At 56.6% G+C, this 19,951-nt stretch overlaps 3 protein-coding genes across 7 annotated transcripts in view; 2 read left to right on the top strand and 1 right to left on the bottom strand.

Moving 5' to 3' along the window:
* The window catches only part of RTN4RL1 (reticulon 4 receptor like 1), a 71,431-nt gene extending 65,682 nt beyond the window's left edge, over positions 1 to 5,749 (bottom strand). The window contains exon 1 of the mRNA XM_014789703.2: positions 5,336 to 5,749. Within this exon, the coding sequence (XP_014645189.1) occupies positions 5,336 to 5,348 (13 nt within the window). The 5' untranslated portion in view covers positions 5,349 to 5,749. The remainder of the gene's footprint in view (positions 1 to 5,335) is intronic.
* Positions 5,750 to 9,565: 3,816 nt separating this feature from the next.
* DPH1 (diphthamide biosynthesis 1) lies at positions 9,566 to 19,204 on the top strand. 5 transcript variants are annotated; one of them, XM_087440648.1, is made up of 13 exons: positions 9,570 to 9,642; positions 11,471 to 11,623; positions 11,746 to 11,809; positions 13,686 to 13,807; positions 14,221 to 14,378; positions 14,508 to 14,629; positions 16,174 to 16,242; positions 16,638 to 16,794; positions 16,927 to 17,027; positions 17,555 to 17,633; positions 17,916 to 18,056; positions 18,232 to 18,339; positions 19,059 to 19,204. In XM_087440648.1, the coding sequence occupies exons 1-12, from the start codon at positions 9,582 to 9,584 to the stop codon at positions 18,319 to 18,321; spliced, it is 1,317 nt and encodes a 438-aa protein (XP_087296774.1). In that variant the 5' UTR covers positions 9,570 to 9,581; the 3' UTR covers positions 18,322 to 18,339; positions 19,059 to 19,204. The 5 variants fall into 5 exon arrangements, with proteins under 5 accessions (XP_087296771.1, XP_087296774.1, XP_014645187.1 ...); XM_087440647.1 differs by lacking the exon at positions 9,570 to 9,642 and adding an exon at positions 10,154 to 10,331; XM_087440646.1 differs by lacking the exon at positions 9,570 to 9,642 and adding an exon at positions 10,154 to 10,576.
* Positions 18,354 to 19,915, top strand: OVCA2 (OVCA2 serine hydrolase domain containing). The gene is made up of 2 exons (XM_004433448.3): positions 18,354 to 18,699; positions 19,059 to 19,915. Exons 1-2 carry the CDS (start codon positions 18,516 to 18,518, stop codon positions 19,616 to 19,618), a joined length of 744 nt encoding a protein of 247 aa, XP_004433505.1. The 5' UTR covers positions 18,354 to 18,515; the 3' UTR covers positions 19,619 to 19,915.
* Positions 19,916 to 19,951: the final 36 nt, after the last annotated feature.

Genomic DNA, 19,951 nt, shown 5'->3' with positions numbered 1-19,951 from the left:
ATATAAATCAAGGCAGATGGGCATGTGAGACAGTGGAGCTTAGAGGTGAAGAGAGCAAAGGAAAGAGCATGGTGGGATTACATCCTGACTCAACAATGTGCCACTGGATGACCCTGGGCAAGGGACTTCATTTGTCTGCACCTCAGTTTCCTTATCTGTATAGAGGGACAAGCACAGGCTGATCTCGCAGGGTGGTGGGGGAGATCACATGAGAGAAGGCACGGAGTACACTTAGCCAGCTCCTCAGTATTTATAAGCAGCTATCGTAGCACGTGGACAGGGACTGGCGTAAGTGGATCCATGGCAAGTTGGGAAGAATGGTCCATTCCCTGCTGCCCCTGCTTCCAGCCAGCATCCATACTTCCTCCCAGCAGGCTCAGCCAGGCATGCTGAGACCTGAGGTGGCTTCACCTTGTTCTAGGGATGGACACCAAGTCAGCCGTGTCTCCTCTCCCCAATTCAATGACATCTAAGGAGGTCCCTGCTCCTGGGCCCCCTAGCCTTGGAGCTGACGTCTCCCTAGGTCTTCTCCCAGGCCTTGAGGAAGCCCTCACCCTGGGGTCCCTGCCCCACTCCTCTCTCTGACTCACTTTTACTCAAGGTGGCCTGGCCAGTGCACCCCGAGGAAAGGGCTGCTTCCGGCACTGTGCGTGGAGGTCCTGCCTTCTGCCGTCCCTGGAGGCTCTGTTCCCATTTTGCCAGCTATTTTGCTTCGTCAGCCATCTGTTCCCTCCCTGTCATCTACTCTCTGCTTTAACCTTAACCACTACTTCACTGCAGATGGTAACAAACAGATCCGTTCTTGACATCCTTCACGATGCCTGCCCCCTCCTTCTCATCTCCAGCAAGTGAACTGCTGCTCTGTCCTTTTTCAGGTCCTGACTCCAAAGACGTGGCCAGAGCTTGGTGTTGGATTCACCCCACAAGCCTCCCTCCTTGGTCTCATCTGCTGTCAACTCTGCCACAGTCAGGGGGCAAACACTCACACTTTCACCTGCCTTTTCCTTTTCCTAACAAGACTTCCTCTTTTCAAACTTGGCCAGGAACCTCTCCTGGCGTCAAGTCTACTGTCTGCTCCAGTTATCCACCTGGTCTCCATAAACAGAGCCGTTTAACCCTCCAGAAGGCTCAGGGTTGGCGGCCTGAAACAGACCGAAAACTCTGGGATGCGTTCCTGCAGTGGAGGAGCCAGTGTGGCCGGGCTGGGAGTTTGGGTCCTGAACAGTATCCCTGTAGAAAGTGGACCTAAAAACTGCAGTAAGGAATCGGCCCGTGTTGGCATGACAGCAACCGAACCAAAACATATTCTCCACGTTGTCTGAGCTCGCAAGGGGAACAGTGCACTGCTTTCCTCGCTTTTATTCTGGCTACTGGTGAGAAAATGAATTCATGGGCTTTATTTAGCAACTCACTCTGCCTCTCCCTCTGTTGGGGCGTCCTGGTACTCCCCTAAAATTCCTCCTCTTCGCCTTTCTTTTTTGGCGTAAGGACCAGGAGCTTTAAGGTAAGAAGAAATCCAGAAGCTCCCAATTAAAGGAGCTGTTTTGGTGACACTGGTTCCACCAGGCTGCATTCCTTCAGTGGGACAGAACTGGGCTGGGAAGACTGAAATTCTACTTCTGCACTGGATCTGGGCTACAAAACCTCATATCTCAACTCTCTCCAGCAGGGCTCTTGTATTTCCCCTCTACACTTCCTCCACAGCAGAAAGAAGAGTGTCTTGGCTGTCCATGGAACTCTCTTCTCCTGCCCTGGTCATGGGAGCTAAAGAGGGCCACGTTACCAGTAGCTCCAAGAGATGGAGCCTGCTCACACCTGGCCACATGGAGACTCTCAGATTACCTAGGGAACCTTTGGATTCAAGTCAACCAGGCACCTGACAACCCCATGGTCCCTTCCTCCCTCTGTTTTCTCTTCTTCCCATATAGGAGACCCAATCCAGCCACCAGGCCAGCCCATCTGGCTATGGAAACCAAAATGCATCGTTACTGGATTGCAGGCCTTAATCTAGCTCTTGCTGAATTATTCAGGGATGGCATTAACTTATAAATGAGTGTGTTTGACTGATTTTGTGGTTGATGTACAGATAAATTCTAATGAAAGACAGCTACAAGATTTTAAATTATTAATTAGACTGCCACTTAACAAAGCCTATTTGGCACTCTATTTCCTTGCTTAACAAGACAAAAACTTTACGGAAAGCTTCTGTATTAGCCCAGAGGCTGTTGTTTTGCATTCTGTTTTTACAGCTCTAAAAATTAAAACCATAGATCCTGACCTTAAGCAGGCCACTTCTGGCAAAGCAAACCCCCCAGCAGGCTGCCCTTCCTTCCTGGATGATGCTGGGTGGCTCCGGGCCTCGCTTGCCTGCTTGCCTCTCATCTCTGTCCAGAGGCTTGCTTTTTATATCCCTGGTTCTGCTGGAGCAGGCTAGGAGATGGACGAGCAGGCAGGGCAGCTGCAGAGGCCTTCAGCTACCAGCACTGTCAGCAGCAAGACCCACCAAGGACTCGGGGCTGTTCTGGTTCAGAGGTGAGGCTGTGGCTAGTAGAGTCTGCTCATTAAGAGATGCAAGGCAGCATTGCCAGTTCCTATAATGTCCTGCCAGGGGACAGCACCCCGCTCACTGTAATAGGACAACCAGAAATCAGAAAGACGACCCTCATGGTCCACTGCCTACTCCCGCCTTCTTAGTCCTCTTGGGCTTCAGACCACTGAGCCTCCTTACTCCACAAAGCACTCCATTGTCAAAACCACGAGCCTTACCCTTTGCGGGAAAGTAAGGGGTTCTTCCCCTTCCCCTCTCCCCCCAGGATCTAGGGAGGGCTACTCTTTCTTCATCTTTCAAACCCTTTTCCAAATCATAATTAAACTATGAAACTCCCTCAGGGCCAGGATGCCATGCAGGGCTCTGCATCTGACAAACGGAAACTGCAACAACTATCTGAACCCATCCTGCAACATTTTTGCTTAGAGCCTTTGGGAACAACTCAAGAAGCAGACACTCGGATGGCCACCTCCCTTGGCATTAGCCTCAGGCATTCCTTTGGCTCTGGGCACACACCTAGAATCCACACAGAGAAGCTGAGTGTCCTGTATGTGTGTGCAAAAGAAAGTCCTAGGGATCGGGATCATGGGCAGAGAGAGAAAATTGCCCAGAAAAGGACCAAAACAAAAGTCCTTCGCCCACACAATGTCCCAGCAGCAGGCTCCAGGCCACCCCAGCCGAGCCCAGCCCAGCAAAGGGCTGCTCTGTTTCCCTCGGGCCAATTCAGGTGGAAACCTCTTTTAGAACCTCTCCCACCAACCAAGCCATGCAGGAAGGGAAAAATAGCCCAAGTGGCAAATACACGTGACCGCCAAGCCTCCAGTGGCCACCTCTTGAGCAAGGTAAGAGAGCCTCCCCCAGGCAGTGGCCCCCACAATGCACTGAGCTAATCTGGAGCCGGGCCTCTGGCTAGCAAGGATGGGAGAGAAAGGCTCCTGGAGGCTGCTCAAGCCTCCCTGGGCACCTAAACCATATATAAAATGTGTGGGTTGCTTCGTGGCTCATTTTTAACCGTAAACTGCCAAAAGACAAAAGACCAAAAGGGAAATGAGATGTCAGTTTCTCTCTATTATCTCCATCACAGACCTGCAGCCCAGAGATGGCAGCCTTTTAAAACTGCCTGGGAAGCCTTCCCCATGGGGGCAAGTTTGCATGCTCCAGGCCCAAGCTTCTCAGACCTGGGCCTGTGCTCAGCTCTGCAAAAAGCACCCTCTCTGGGCAGAGACACACGGGCCAGCACCGCTGGTTGCTGAGAGGACTTTTAGTCCCTTTCTGCAGGGAAAAGGAACTGGAGTCTATCAGTGACCGTTTCTCCAAACAGCCGCAGAGACTTCCCACACCACAGTGAAAGCCAGTCAGCGTTTCCCTGCCCTGTACTGACCCATGTGGAGGCACAAGTCACACATAAGTTTGTGACTACTGACACGATGGGGCAACCAAGGAACCTCGGTCGGCCTGAGCGAGCCGGGACCACCACACAGCCTTTACTGCTCCCAGCGAAGGTGTGGTTTCTTCACCCACCTGTCCAGTCTGCTTATGGGGTATCTTCCATCACCTCCAGATCTGCTCCTCTCCGCCCATCTCAGGGCTTCGCTTTCCCCTCCTCTGCCACCTCCCCCTGCCCGTTTTCTCCTTCCCCATCCTACTGTGAGGTCAGAATCCTGTGCTTACGACACCTCGGTCTGTTGCCATGGAAACATGGGCGGATTAAGGCTGGAGCGCCGAGCGCGGGGATCAGGCCCCTCCGCTACCTGAGCTCCCGCCTCAGCCGGCTCCCGCAGGGCCCCGACAACCAGCTGCAGGCGCCGCAGCTCGCCGGCCGCCCGGCCGGGGCCAAAGACGAGGGGGTTCCGGCGGGGCGCCGCAGCCCGCCCGGACCTGGGAGGGGAGAGGTAGACGCCGAGGCCAGGGCAGCGGGTAGCGGAGCCCGCAGACTCACGACGTGGTCACCTGCCCTCCTTGGGCCCTGGGGACCGCTCCCCGCGCGGCAGCCACGTGGGGGCGCGGCGGGACTTCCCCAGCGCCCGCGCCAACTTTGCAGCTTTCGGCAATGGGCCGGGCTGCCGGGGGGGGGGGGGGGGGGGTCGTGGTGAGGTGGTCGCGGAGCCAGCTCTCTTCAAGTTGAGCCTGGTACGGGCCGCGCACGCTGCCGGCACGGCCTCTGCCTTCTCATCCCTCCGCTACAGGCGTAAGGAAAGTTTGAAGAACCGGACATCAGGCGCTAGCCACCAGCCCTCGGCCGCTGGATGCCCAGAGCCCGTCCCTGGGGACCAAAGCAGGGAAGGTGCCTGCGTCCAGGCCCCGTCTGGGAAGCTAGGGCGCGCAGTGAGCGCCGGGGCCGCGCGGTGACTGGCCCCTGGCTGCACTGGAGCGCGGGTTGGATCCGGCCCCGCCAAAGCGGCTGAAGCTGGCGGCATGTGCCCGCGCAGGGGATAGAGCCTGCAAGTGCAAAACTTTATAATGGCAAAGCAAAGGTCCCAGGAGGCCGGCTCCCCTTCTATCACCGGCAGCTCACTGTGGTCCCGAAATGACCTCGCCGAACCAGAACCCTAGGCCTGGCCGCTTGATCCATGGAGCAAATCCCCTGTCTCGCAACCGGCCACCGACGGGGGCTGAGCTCCAGCAGCAACCCCTCGGCAGGTGCGTCCCCGCAAAGCCCGCCAGCCCACCAGCGGCTGCTTGCCGGACCCGGAGCCCCGGCGCCGGGCAACTCTCGGGCGGCTCCCGGGCTCGCGGCTCCGCATGGTGCGCATCCAACTCCAACTTGCCCCTGCGGCTCCAACTCACCTTTGCGAAGCATGTTGGCCGCGGGGCTGCCACTCCGAGGTCGGCCTAGACGCACTCCCTCCCGGGGTTCAGATTCAAATTCTTGGGCGCCGGCTGCAGCTAATCCGAGCGCGTCGAGGCGGGGGCAAGCCCGGGATCCGCTTGTGCCCGGCGGCCTGGCCCCGCAGGGGCATGGTGAGCCCGAGCCCCGCGCCGAGGGCACCGGCGCCCACCAGCAACCGCGGCGCTGCCCGACAGACCCCCGCGCGCTCTCAGCCCCGGGGCGAGCGGCTTGCTCCGCGGAGCCGGCGGCCTGGTTCTGCAGCCCCGAGCACTTTGCAGGCGATTTTGAGGGGGGACGCCGCCCCCCGGCCGCGGCCCCCTCCTCTTCGCCCCCTCGGGCCGCCGCCGCCAAGGCTGCTGCTTAAAGGGCGCTCGCACGCACCGCCGAGCTCCGGGGAAAGCGCCCGGCGCGCGTTTGCAGGACCGAGCGATCCGCGGAGCGGGGCGCCTCCCTTCCTCCTCCCCCCGGCTTCCCTCACCTCTCCTCCTCCCTCCCTCCTTCCCTCCCTAGCTCCCTCCTTCTCGCTCCGCTCCCCGCCCCCGCTCACGGAGCGCCTCCCATACAAAATTTATGAAAGTGCTCTCAGCTCGCGGTGCCGAGCGCAGTCCTATTCCCAGGGCAGCGGCGTTCAGCCGCGTGGCGCCGCCTCCTAAGGTGTTTTCGCTGCCCCCGCCCCCGGGGACAATCCTCGGCCCGCGTGCGTCCAAGTACCTGCCCCAGCCCCCGGACCGGTCGTCGGTCCACTCGAAAGCCCCTCCCGGGCCCCGTGGGCTTCCCGGAGCTCGCACCCGCAGCCCAACCCCCGCCCGCTCGCCCTTCGCGGCTGGAGGTCACCGAGAGAGGCGGCTGGAAGCGTGCGCTCTGCCGACCGGCTGGGGAGGATCGCCGCCCAGAGTTCCCCCATCACAAGTCCGCACCCTTGCCCATCTCCTCTCCCGCCGGCTCCGCTTCCTCCTCGGAGGCTCGACGGCTCCTCCCTGCCCAGGACAGCTCTAGTGGACCCAGCCGCCTCCCATCCCGCGTCCTAGGACACTATTCTTTTGAGTGGAGGTGTGGCGCGCCCCTAGGCTGGTCTAGACCTCGCAGCAAGCATTCGGGGAGACCCAATCGCAAATCCTAGAGAGAGGGAAGGACGAATGTGGGGCTCAGGTGGGCTATCTCGGCCTAGCGGGGGACTCTGATCGCCCTGGGTCTACACAGACCCCCCCACGGGGCTTCGTGGAAAATGGGGGAGGCACCGCCTAGAAAGCAGGTCCCGCAGGGGGCCAGTTGGGCTGAGCGTAGAGAAGGTTCAGGCAGGAGCTCCTGGGTGGAGGCCAGCACCCCCTACTGGCCTGGGATAAGAGGGGTCCTGGGAGAGGAAAAAGAGTGGACTGTCACTTATTCAACACACATTTATTAAGGGTCTACCACGTGTGGGCCACTACTATTCCTGGGGATTCAGCCAATGAAAAAGACAAGGTCCCTGCTTTTGTGGAGTTTACAATCTAATAGGGACCAAATGGGGAAAGTCCAGATGAGACCGTGCTGGGAAGAAAAGCAAGCAGGGTATTGTTCTGGAACTGATGTGAGAGGGTCAGGGAAAGCTGCTCTGAGCAGGTGACATCTAAGCAGAGATCTAGTTGAAGTGAGAGAATGAATCGTGTGATTCCTTGGAGAAAAACTTGGCATGACAGGAAGGTGAAAAAGAAGGCCAATATCATGCATTCTCTCATAGATGCATTCAATGACACTGAGGCTCCAGGTTTGAGCTAATGATATAGGCTTGGCCTTCCAGAAGCTCATGGTATAATCGGGGAAGAAACCCACCTTAGAATGTAACAGGAGATACAAAGTGTGGGACGGGGCTCTGTAAAGGGGTGAAGGACCATCAGGGAAGGCTCCACAGAAGAGGTGCCATTTGGGTTGGGTCTTGAAGGCTGAGTTCATCAGGCTGAGAAGGGAAAGGCCACTCCAAGTGAGATAGAATGTGTAAATGCTTGGAAGTGAGAAAGTACCCTTGTTCTGAAGATTAAGACAATTGGTCCATTGTGGGGTAGGAACAATAGGTAAGGTATTTTTTCTCTTAGCCTCAACCAGGTTGACCCCACACCCTGCCTGAGCGCTGACAGGCAGACACTAAAGCCAAACTCGATGACACTAAGAGCTGCAGAGGCCCTCCATAAGTAAACTGAGGCCCAGGGAGGTTGAATAATTTGCTCAATGCCACACAGTAGATCAGTGCCCAAGTGTGGGCCTGAATCGGTATGTTAATCCTCCTTCTACCTCCCCAAGCCGCCTCCCCATGACCCCCTGCCCCACAAACTTTAGCATCTTAGGCAAAGTTGGCTGGAGCTGGGCGTGAGTGTGAGAAGCGGAGTTATTTCAGGCCTCAGGAGGGCTGGGTGCTGCTTTGGAGTCCAGCCAGGGGGTGGGGGTGACTGTAGGCGGGTGTCGTGGTGTAATGTGGGGGTGCACTGTGCCCGCCTTCTTGTCAGGCAGTAATTACTCAGACTGCTGAGTAACTCAAGCAGGGAGACCCCCACAGACAGATGGAGGTGTTCTCTGCCCATGTTGAATGGCAGCCTCCAATGTCTTGCACTGCAGGGTCTTGGGGGACATGCTCACATCTGTCCTTGATGTCTAGTTTTCCTGGACATCACCTGGTTTCCTAATTGGGGCCAAGGCAGCTCATTCAGCACAGAGGCTGCAGGGCAATGTGATAAGAGGATGGAGGCCTTCCAGCAACAACAAGCCCCACCTCTGCCTAGGGAAAGGCCCCAAGGGGCGGGGTGCCTGCTAGGGAGAAGCCACTGCTCTGCTGGAGCCAATCTTTCCCCCTTGGAACTTACAGCTGCAGCAGGAGCTAAAGCTGCCCACAGGCTAGGCCTTAGGGTCCTGAAGGGGGAGGGGCTGGACTCAGGGGATCCCTGGAATTGGGATCCTGCACCCTGGGGATCCAGAGAACCTGGGATAAATAGGAAAGTCCAGGCTGGACTCTTATTAAGGTGAGTGGGATGTTCCAGGGACCCGTGTTGACCACAGCCTTGTCCAAAGCTGCGATTATCCTGAGAGCATCAGTCAGTGGCCTGAAAGGCAGAGAACTGACCCCTTCTGGTCCTCCCCTTGGCTGCTCACTCCCAGCCTGCCCTGCCATCCCTCCTCTCTGGGCGGCCTCCCAGGCAGGGCCTATCCCTGGCTGCTTGTTTTTCACTTCTCCCAGCACCTTAATTAGGAGTTTCCAAGCAGGGAGGGCCTCCAGGGGAGCCCGAGGCCACAGAGCTGCCTTAAAGGGCCAGCTGTGCTCACATCACCACCACAGAGAGAGGAAGATGGTGCCAGAGGGCTGGGTGGGGAAACAGCCTTGGGGTACCATTGCTATAAGGGCAGACCTTACTGAAGGCCAGTCCTGCAGGGACTCTGCTCTTCCAAAGGTCAAGGCTGTCTCACTGGCTGCTCTGCCTTTTCTTTGGGATCCCAGAAGCTCAGGCCACTGATCAGGAGAAAGGCTATGTAGGCCTGAGGGGCAGCAGAGGCAGGGCAAACGTTAGCCAGAATCCAGAAGGTCTGGGCAATCCGAGTCTTTGACTGCCCCACCCTCCCAGGAAATCACCCTCAGACTCCAAACCTTCCCCTGGGAGCAGTTTTTCATATGTGAACCTTCTACACCGTCATTTCTAAAGGTGATAAGGGCATCCCGGTGCTGCGGGCACCAAGACTCAACTTGGAATTGAGCTGGTGGGCGCTGAGTTCTGTCCTGTCCTGGCAGTGGGGTCCTCCGAGGTAGGGAATGTGGCCCCACCGACACGACGTCCACTGCTTACCAAGAGGGGAGATGGAGACGGGGACGGGGTGGGGCGGGCGGGGAGAGCTCACGGAAGACCTAGTGGCTTCCCCACTCACGAGACTCGGCCCTCAGAATTCTGGCAAACAGGGGAGTACTGGTCCGGGAGTACCAGGTTCGGGCCGGCCAGGAGAGAAGGAGGGGACAGGGTCGCCGAGAGAGCGCAACCGCGGTGGTTGGGGACCACTAGCGGCTCGCAAGTGTCGCGACCTTCCCGGCTGAGATGGGGCCCATTACAGTCCCGCCCCTATCTTCTCCTTCACTGTCCCCGCCCAGCAAATCTCCGCCCCGCGCTGGCCAATCGGCGATCGATTGCAATGTCTGGGCTCTCCGCGTTCTTCTAGCGCTGTCTTTTTGGTCCCCACGTGGGCAGGCCGGTGATGGCGGCGCTGGTTGCCTCTGAGGCGGCGGAGGCCCGAGGCCGAAACGGCCCTGGCAGAGGTGGGTGCCATAGCGCTGCGGCCTCCGGACCTCGGATCTCGGGGTAGGGCCCCCAAGTCAGGGACAGGTCCAGCCCCCTTTAACGGTGGCGGCGCCTTTCTCCGCCAGACCCAGAGGTCCCGCTGTCACTCGCTCCGGGCGGCTGTCACTGGAGCCCGGGGGAACCGGTCTTTCTTTTGCAGCCTTAGGGCGCAATCGGGAGCAGCTCCTCTCAGGACCTTGTAGTCTTCAAGCCGGAAACGCTGCCCCCCGGCCCTAGCCAGTAGCCAGACGCATGAAGACTCACGGATAAGACGGACCCGACGAGGAGGGAAGGAGCCAGGGGCGCTGCTGCGAGCATTCCACAAGTGGGCCCTCAGCGAATGCTTTCAGGAAAGAGGCACATGGTTTCACCAGGCACTTACTGAGCGCCCACTGAATGCCAGGCCTGTGCTAGGTGCAGGAACTATACTACAGCCCTGCCCTCGGGGATCTCACAGTCTTCTTGGGGATACGGATGTAAACAGAAGATCATAGCCACGTGATAAAGGAGGAGATGCCTACTGGCCCTTGGGACAAATTGAGCTGCTAAGACTAGCAGCTCCCACACCTCAGGGACCGCAAGCGACTTGGGCCTGTCAGAGGAGCTTCTGTGAGGGACAGTGGGCTGGTTGTTCCTTTGAAACAACTGAACAAAAACCATAGCAGTGGTAACATTCAAACCTGGCCTCAGGGTCCCAACCTGTCATGCTAGTTCTCCACTGCACCATCACAACCACCACCTATCCACCTCCCCCAGACACAGAGGATGAAAAGTTAGGTCTGGGAGGATCCCTCCTATGTAGTGAGGGGCCCTAGCAGAAATTCTGGCACATAGTGCAAGCTGAATAAATATTCGTGGAATAAATTAATTTCTTGCTTCGTCACATTCCCGAACTATGTGTCTCCTAAAGAGGTAACTGGAGGTTGAGCTAAGCTGAATTGTGGGGAGTAGGATGCAGATTAAGGGCTGCAGGTTTGCTAAAGGGCTGCAATGTTTTCTCCTTTCATCAGGGAGTTGTAATTATTTGTATACCTGCACTTACCCCCACTAGACTACTAGCCTCTTACTTTTCCTTACCTGTTTGCTCACAGTCCTAACTAGAGTGTGTTCCTTCCATCCTTCCTGGGGAAGGAGGTGGGGTGGAACAATGGGACTAGGGAACTTGTTAAGTCAATTAAATGTATGGCGTTTATTTCCTTTTTAAATGAGGAGAGGGAAGAGTGCAGGAATTAACCAGTGTAGACATGGTCAGTGGGACTTGTGTAAGGAAGGTGGTTGTTTAAATTAGTACTTATTACTAGTAAGTACTAATTACTAAATAGGTACTTATTACTAATAGTTTGCTTATAGCTCTCATATCTAGGATCTCAGAACTTCAAGGTATTCTCAGGGGCTGGGGGAGAGGGACATTTCCCCAGACTGGTTGGGCTGGCTAGCCTCTTGGGTTTTCCTCAGGGTTGTTCTCTATCAAGGAGCAGTTGTGTGGACTTTTTTTCCATTTGCGCCTCGGTTCAGTCCCCTGGTGTCACCTCTACTCTCCTGAGATAAAGGGTGAGCCATATCCCATTCATGGGCTCAAGTCTTTGATTTCCAATAATCTCACAACATGGATACTAATTATGTGGATTTCTTCTTGGCTTAATGGGTTGTCTTTCCAGCTTCAGGATGAACTCAGTGGGGAAGAAGGCTGGGCCAAACCCCCTGGCATCTGGGATCTGGGCCTTAAATTTGGGTGGAGTTAACAGCTCAACTGGATCTGGCTGTGGTTTAGGCCAGGCACTGACTCTGGCCTTGCATTTGTTCTAGGTCGAGCCCCTCGGGGCCGCTTGGCCAATCAGATCCCCCCTGAGATCCTGAACAATCCCCAGCTGCAGGCGGCCATCCAAGTCCTGCCCTCCAACTATAACTTTGAGATCCCCAAGACCATCTGGAGAATCCAACAGGCCCAGGCCAAGAAGGGTGAGCCCCAAGCTTTGAGCTGGGGTAGGGGTGGAGAGGTTGCCTGGGCTAGCCAGGGGCAGTGTCCCCATGCCATCCTTTTCCTAGCCCTCTGCTTTCATGTCTCTGCTCTTGTCTTGCAGTGGCCTTGCAAATGCCTGAAGGCCTCCTCCTCTTCGCCTGCACCATTGTGGATATCTTGGAAAGGTGAGGCTTGGGGCACCGGAGAGGAAGGCTTCCCCATGCCCATTATAGCTCTGCCTGGTGGCATCATTTTTGTCCTTCTGGACCTCTGCCTTACCGTCTGCCTTCCCACAGCTATACACACACAAAGGGAAAAAAAACAAAACTAAACTCCCAGCCTGCTGAGTTCCTTGCTTGTCTGTATAAATCTCCCCTCCCTTGCAGCCGGCCCAGTGGCGCAAGCGGTTAAGTGCCCGTGCTCCGCTGCGGCAGCCCGGGGTTCGCCAGTTTGGATCCCAGGTGCGCACCGACGCACCGCTTGTCAAGCCATGCTGTGGCGGCGTCCCATATAAAGTAGAGGAAGATGGGCATGGATGTTAGCCCACAGCTAGTCTTCCTCAGCAAAAAGAGGAGGATTGGCAGATGTTAGCTCAGGGCGGATCTTCCTCACAAAAAAATAAAATAAATCTCCCCTCCCTTAAAATATTTGGGAGAGAGGAATGAATCAATTCTAGTATCTTCAAAGCTGGGCCCAGAGCAGGTGGTGGGGCCTGAGGAGGAACCTAAGAATCCTCAGACCTGACCCTGGAATGGGCGGAGTGGTCAGCGCAGCGTCTGGCTAAGGAAAAACTTTTCTGGCACATTTGGAGAAGCAGGACAATGAGGGGCTTGGCAGAGGAAGAAGTGCCTAGGAGATGGTATTCATTCCTCTACCTCCCTCCTCTAAGTTTCTTCAATACAATGAGCCATCCTTGGGGGGGGGGGGTGAGTGCTCAGCCATCTGGAACAAGCACGGGAACAGGGAGGGTGAATAAAGGGGAGGTCATCTCGTGATGGGAACCTCCCACTTCCCTGCTGCTGCCCTCCCCCCACCCTGCTCCTCATCCTGCTGCTGCCACAGACACACTTCCCTGCTCCCACCCTCTTGCCCCTTAGGGATGCTCTCTGGGGCGCGGGCCAATTTGCATACATTTTAATCTATAAAAAATTAAGTGCTCCAGCTGACTCAGACGCCTGGGCTGCATTCTAAGGAGCTGAATAATCTGCTTCTGTGCACTGCTTGATTTGGGGAAGTGGGAGGAGGAGGGCCCCCTCCTGACTGGCAGCAGCTCAGTTTTACCCACCACACCCCCAGGAGAGGAATGGGGAGACCCCAGTCGCTGAGCCAGGCTTCATGCCCTAGGGGTGGTTCTCTCAGGGAAGAGCTGGTTCTCCGGCTCCATTCCTGCGGTGAGTTCAGGGGGTGCGGGGTCTTCCCCCACCCACCCCCGTCCCCTATGATTCAGGCCTGGCAGCAGATCCCATGGCAATGTGCTGGCCAGAGCCTACTCTTCCTGACGCATGAGGTGTGTGGGCAGTGCCATGTGCTGTGGGGGAGCTGTGCATGGGTCCCCCCATCTTGGGCACAGAGGGCCCTGACTAAGGGTGGGGAGGTAGCAGGGGGTCTGGGCGACAGAGAGGCTGCATGTATCCACACATGCATGCCCACGCACACCACAGTGCCAGGGCGTGGGAGTGGGTGCCTTTGCATGTGTGTACGTGCTCATTGCTCCAGGTGGGATGACTCAGGGCATTGGAGGTCTGTGTTTGACCCTATGTATGCCAGGCTGAGGCTTGGGGGTCCCTCTTGCAGTCTGAGCCTGGGCAGAGGAACCAGGGTACTAGAGAGACCATCCTCATACAGCTACAGTTCCAGGAGTTGCTGCCAGGGCTGGGGGAGGTAGCAGCTGTGCCCCTCCTACTCTTTGTTGGCAGAAGTGGCAGCTGCCAACCCAAGGGACTGGGAGAGGTAGGGAGAGAGGAGCTGGGCCCTGAGATACCTCCACAGGGTTAAGTCTCTCTCCCACCTCACTCCTTGTGTCACTGTCCCACTGTTCCTCACCCTTCCCCACACCCACAGGTTCACAGAGGCCGAAGTGATGGTGATGGGTGATGTGACCTACGGGGCTTGCTGTGTGGATGACTTTACTGCAAGGGCCCTGGGAGCTGACTTCCTGGTGCACTATGGCCACAGCTGTCTGGGTATGGTGGGCCAGGACCCTGACAGGGCTGGCAGGGCTGAGGGACGGCATGCTAATCTCCATCACAGTACCTTCTTGTCCTGCTTGCAGGCATGAGGTCCCTCCCAGTTTCTGGGATGGCCTCGGCCTTCCTGCTCCACAGGTGGATCTTTCCTTTAGATTTGGTTGCCTTGGAAACCATGCTGCTGTCCCAGATGCAGGTGTTTGAAAGGCTGTTGGTGGTAGAGCAGGCTGGGCCCCCGGCTGAGTGACAGAGAAGGAGCTTCTAAGGGGCCTATGACCCCCTCCTCCTCCCCTTCTACCCCCAGGCTGAAACCACTGGTCCTGGCTGCTCAGAGACCTAGGCCCTGGGCAAGGCCATCTGCCCCTCCTGCCTTCCAAAACAAAGTCTCCTGAACTCTTCCCTCCTCCCAGTTCCCATGGACACCTCGGCCCAAGACTTCCGGGTGCTGTACGTCTTTGTGGACATCCGGATAGACACCACCCACCTACTGGACTCTATCCGCCTCACCTTTGCCCCAGCCAGCGCCCTTGCCTTGGTCAGCACCATTCAATTTGTGTCAACCTTGCAGGTGAGTGAACAGACAGCAACCGGTCTCCAGGCTGTTTCTGGGTCCCTATGTCAGGTGCTCCAAGCTGATCCTCTGGCCCTGGCTCTCCCTCCCCATCCACTTGCTTTCCTTCCCTCATTATCCCTACAGGCAGCTGCCCAGGAGCTGAAAGCTGAGTATCGTGTGAGTGTCCCACAGTGCAAGCCCCTGTCCCCTGGGGAGATTCTGGGCTGCACATCCCCTCGCCTGCCCAAAGAGGTGGAGGCTGTTGTGTAAGTGAAAAATGGGGGCCCAGTCATAGAGACACAGGAAATGTACCCTAGGAAGGAGCGTGAGGTTGATCATACAGGGAAGGAAACTGAGTGTAAAGCTCCTTAACTATTTGCTCAAGGTCACCCTGCAACGTGGGGACCAAATAGGGTTTCAGGTTTCCTGTCTCTGTCTCCACCATCCAGAAGGCTATGCCCAGGAGGGGTAGGAATCAGAGGGCGTGGTGGGGGGATGAGGGCGGGCTAGAAATGGTGGAAATATAATTGGAGAAGATGGATGGGCACGCCCAGGCTGCAGCCCCATTAATTTAGCATCCGGACAGCTAACAAGCAGGAGCAGCGTGTCTCCTGCCGCCTAATTATTTTAGGTAATGGAAATGCTTAATGTTGTGTGAATGCAGCCAGCCTCAGAGCCGACAGCTCCCCCGGCTGGGACTGGGGAGAGAAGCCCTGCTCCCAGCTAATGGCAAGGAAGGAGGGAGGGGCACTCCCCTGACTCAGCCCCACCTCTGGGGCTGTGGATGCTGGTCCCACAGGCCTTGCTGCACCCACACAGGACACCCCTGCCTCTAGACAGGGCCTTCCCCAGTCCAGACCTGGCAGCCCTGCTCCCAAGGGGCACTCCCCCTGTGCCTGTACCTGCATAACTCCGAGTTCGTAGATGCCTACCCTTGGGGGCTTCAAGGTGTGTCTTGGTGGGAGGGACACCCTGAGTGTTGGCCATTCATCAAAATTCATTGTGATCTCCAAGACAGAAGGAGCTGCCGTGGCAGATTGTCTTCCATGTTCTGGCCTCTGTAGCCTGGGAAGGTACTGTTAGGGACAGCGTCTCCTAGGGCATGCTCAGTACAGCCTGGTGGTCAAGCCTGGAGTTAATTCCCAGATATGCTGCTTAATAGCTGTGTGAATTTGGGCAAGTTTCTTAGCATGCCGGAATCTCAGTTATGTCTTTTGTAAAATGGGGATACTATAGTAGCTTGAGGATTATTTGATAGGATTGAGTGAAGTCATACACGTCAGTTGCTTAGCCCAGGCCTGGTGCACAGAAGGCACAAGTCCAATAAACAGCAGCTGTTGTTACAACTCAGTAACTGGACCCAAGAGCTAGTTTGGGCAGAGAGTAGCCAGTGTATACCCTGAAACCTCATGTACAACATAGATGACACCCTGAACACTACTTCCCACCTCTATATTGAGCCAGTTGAGGGAGAGTCTGTCCCCCCACCTCCAAGTTAGCGTCTCTAGAGCCCCGACTGGCCTCACCATGGCCTTTGCTGCCCCTTTACTCTTCCCCCAGAAGGCTGGGATGGGGCAGTGCTTAGATTCTGCAAACCTAACTAGAGGGGCTTTATGGTCATCCAATTCAAACTCCTTATTTTACATGTAAGAAAATCAAGGCCTCAGGAGGTGAAGTGATGACTTGTCCCAGTTCACACAGTGTCAGCAGCACAGCCAGCCAAGAACTCAGTCCTCTGGATCTCCAAGCCAGTGCCTGATTCTTTTGCTGCCCCATCCCACACTGATCACCCCCCTTCTACCCCCTGCAGATATCTTGGAGATGGCCGCTTCCATCTGGAGTCTGTCATGATTGCCAACCCCAATGTCCCTGCTTACCGGTATGGGCTGAGCTGGGCTAACCAGCTGGGGAGGGGGTGGGATTCCCTACCACTGAGGCCCTCAATCAGCTGAAACTTTCCCATTCCCTGGCCACTTAACAGCTCCAGCCCTAAGGATCTGAGGCACTTGGGTCCCGAATCTGAGTATCAGACCTAGGGCTGCTGCTGCACATTACCCACCCATCCCCTGGGATTCACACCAAGATCCTAAAACCCTCTCCCGCTCTTGCCTGCTCCAGCTGTGGGACTGATCATCCCAACAACAACCTCTGTTCTTAATTACCTGCATGGAACCTGAAGGTTCAGGAGACCAAGGGGCTGAGTCAGGGAGCTGTGTGTACAGCACATTCCTGTGAGTGGCCGTCACCAGACCCTGACAACTCCTCCTTTTCCAGATACGACCCATACAGCAAAATCCTGTCCAGAGAACACTATGACCACCAGCGCATGCAGGCCAACCGCCAAGAAGCCATAGCGACTGCCCGCTCAGCTAAATCCTGGGGCCTTATCCTGGGTACTTTGGGCCGCCAGGGCAGCCCCAAGATTCTGGAGGTCAGAGGGCTTGGCATGGCCTCTGGAGGAGGGGATTGACTGGAAACACAGCTGGGAAAATTAGTAGGCTAAGGGATTTCATCTTGGCTGCTTGATCATGGTGACTCCACCTCTGCTTCCCTTTCCCAACAGCACTTGGAATCTCGGCTCCGAACTTTGGGACTTCCCTTCGTGAGGCTGCTGCTCTCTGAGATCTTCCCCAGCAAGCTTAGCCTACTTCCTGAGGTGGATGTGTAAGTTTCCCCATCTTTAGCTATGACTCTGGCTAAAGAAGCTTAGAATCTGGGTCCGGCCCGACGCATATTGAAGGCTGGAGTCAATGGGAATTGCTTCTACGGTCATGAAGTTTTATTGTTTACAGAGCACTCATCCAGCAGGGGCTACCCTTGGCTATGGGTCCTACCTACTTTGTCTGGCTCGGGGACTCACTGGCAACCGCAACATCATAGTCGTTCTGTGTGAGATGAGTTGGAGGAGTAGTTGACACCTGCACTGTCCCAGGCACTAAATTTGATTCTGGGGATACTGTCACAAATGAGCTGCCCAGGCCCTACCCTCAGACAGCTCACCGTCAGTAGAGGAAACAGGAGAAAACAAGCAACATTGTAGTGTTATCCTAAACAGCAGTAGGTGATGTCTTTACTTTAGAGTTAATAATGAGCATGCATTGGGTGTGTTGGGGACACAGTCATGTTTTTCAGCATGCTGCCCAAGAGAGGGGGAGAACCTCCCTTGGGTCTAACCTGACTTCCCTTCCTAGGTGGGTGCAGGTGGCATGTCCACGCCTCTCAATTGACTGGGGCACAGCCTTCCCTAAGCCCCTGCTGACACCCTATGAGGTAACACTAACACCAAGTTTTGAAAATCCCTAGGAGAGAATGGGCTTTGCACCTGGTTCTCTTAAGGGAGGGATCTGAAGTGGAGTGGGGTAAGTGGGCAGCACTTAGTGACAGCTGAGCCACTTGTGGCCTTGGGCAAGTCCCTTAACCTCTCCGAGCCTCACATTTCTTTTCTGTGGTATGGGGATAATAGGACCTTCGTAGGCCCTTCTGAGGATTGAATTAAATAATCCTGCGCAGAAAAATGTTGGCAAATGTTACTGTCCAGTTTTCCTCCCCTAGGCGGCTGTGGCCCTGAGGGACATTTCCTGGCAGCAGCCCTACCCCATGGACTTCTACGCGGGCAGCTCCTTGGGACCGTGGACGGTGAACCACGGACAAGACCGGGCTCCCCAGGCCCAGGGCCTGCCGGCGCTGGGCAAGGTAGGTGGGGACTCCAAGAGGGAGGGGAGGCCGCCTCTGGGCGCGGCCTTGGCACTGGCCGCCTTCCTGGCGACGCGAGCCGAGGCCGCCGCCCTGCGGTCGCTACGGGAAATGCACGGGAGCGGGGTGGAGGACGTCGCAGAAACGGGACCCTGACCAAAGCCTGCGACTTCAGATGCAGAAGGGGCCCACGGACCCCTCTTCCGCCGCGGCCTGCGAGGGTTGCAGCTGCAGAGACGAAAAGGCGGCGCGGCTCGCTCCTTGAGACACTCCTGGGTCTCAGGTATCCGCCCCTGCTCTGGCCGCGCCTCACCCCTCCCCGTTGTCATGGGAAAGTCCGCTCGCTCCGAGGCCCGCCTTCAGGGTGGTGTCGGCATGTGGCCATGCCCCCCCTCGTGGTAGCCAACTTCCGCTCGGGGAAGGACCGTTTCCGGTCCCTGTGGCGCCCTGCTCCGCGTTATGGCCGCGCAGCAGCCTCTGCGGGTGTTGTGTCTGGCGGGCTTCCGGCAGAGCGAGCGGGGCTTCCGCGAGAAGACGGGAGCGCTGAGGAAGGCGCTGCGGGGCCGCGCCGAGCTCGTGTGCCTCAGCGGCCCGCACCCAGTCGCGGACGCAGCGGGCCCCCAGCGCGCCGGGCCGGACTCCGGTGAGACGAGCCCTGCCCCGGAAATGCACTCCGAGTCTTCTCTGTCCTGCCTCGCCCCCGTGCCACCCTTCAGTATACCCCCAACCTGTATCCGCCCCACAATCTTCCCACCCCCCCACTTCATTCTGCCTATACCCTTCATCGCTTCCATCCCAGCCTCCATGCTTCTACCGTGATCTGTCCTCCGCTCTCTCCATGCCAGTCTCTTCCCCATCTCATTTCCCCCAGACTTGCTTCTCTCCTCAGCCGCCTCTCTTTCCCTCTTTGTCTGTCATTCGCAAACCCTGCCTCCCTTTCTCATCTTTTTCCCCCTGGGTTTCTCCGTGTCCTAACTCCATCCTCTCTCCGTATCGCTGTAGGGCCCTGCCCTCCGGAGGAGCAGCCACGAGGCTGGTGGTTTTCAGAACAGGAGGCAGACGTGTTCTCCGCACTGAAAGAGCCCACGTTGTGCAGAGGTCTGGAGGAAGCCCTGGGAACGGTGGCACAGGCACTGAACAAGCTGGGGCCTTTTGATGGGCTCCTTGGTTTCAGCCAGGGGGCCGCGCTCGCAGCCGTTGTGTGCGCCCTGGGCCAAGCCGGCGATCCCCGCTTCCCCTTGCCACGGTTTATCATCCTGGTATCTGGTTTCTGTCCCCGGGGCCTTGGCCTCAAGGAATCCATCGTGCTAGGCCCCTTGTCACTGCCTTCACTCCATGTTTTCGGGGACACTGACCGTGTCATCCCCTCTCAGGAAAGTGTGCAACTGGCTAGCCGATTCACTGGAGCCATCACCCTCACCCACTCTGGTGGCCACTTCATTCCAGCAGCTGCGCCTCAGCGCCAGGCCTACCTCAAGTTCTTAGACCAGTTTGGAGAGGGAAAGATCAACAAATGCTCTGCCCCTACATCCCCCTATCCCCACCCCAGTGGGGACACATGACCTTGGGGCAGCCTCTATACTCCCTGACCTTTCCCCTACCTTGAGACCTCTACTGCTGTTAGTGCTCTTCACCATCACCAATTAGGAGACAAATATCAATTCTTAAGACCCACATTTTATAAGCCCAGATCTGCAATCAAGAAAAAGGGGAGCAGGAGGCCTTAATGGACTTTGACCTTGGCATCTGATACTCAAACATGAAAAAGGCCAGTGGAGCATTAGATGAGTTGAAGGTGACATGGGAAAAGCAGAGGCTGGCACTACTGTGACTGCCACACAATAAAGTGGTTATTTGGATTTTGAGCATCTTTTTCCTGGTATACACAGGGATTC

This window comes from Ceratotherium simum, chromosome 16, assembly GCF_057802395.1.
Source record: "Ceratotherium simum simum isolate JZ-2026a chromosome 16, ASM5780239v1, whole genome shotgun sequence".
Taxonomy (NCBI): domain Eukaryota; kingdom Metazoa; phylum Chordata; class Mammalia; order Perissodactyla; family Rhinocerotidae; genus Ceratotherium; species Ceratotherium simum.
This window is presented reverse-complemented; position numbering and strand designations above follow the sequence as displayed.

What these genes read in the sequence shown, in the direction of transcription:
- DPH1 (XM_014789701.2), top strand. Translation starts at nt 9,582, where the DNA reads ATGGCGGCGCTGGTTGCCTCTGAGGCGGCGGAGGCCCGAGGCCGAAAC. An exon ending in CCGAAACGGCCCTGGCAGAG is followed by an intron (nt 9,643 to 11,470) that starts GTGGGTGCCATA and finishes CATTTGTTCTAG; the next exon opens with GTCGAGCCCCTCGGGGCCGC. An exon ending in CTATGGCCACAGCTGTCTGG is followed by an intron (nt 13,808 to 14,220) that starts GTATGGTGGGCC and finishes CCCTCCTCCCAG; the next exon opens with TTCCCATGGACACCTCGGCC.
- OVCA2 (XM_004433448.3), top strand. Translation starts at nt 18,516, where the DNA reads ATGGCCGCGCAGCAGCCTCTGCGGGTGTTGTGTCTGGCGGGCTTCCGG. An exon ending in GCGCGCCGGGCCGGACTCCG is followed by an intron (nt 18,700 to 19,058) that starts GTGAGACGAGCC and finishes GTATCGCTGTAG; the next exon opens with GGCCCTGCCCTCCGGAGGAG.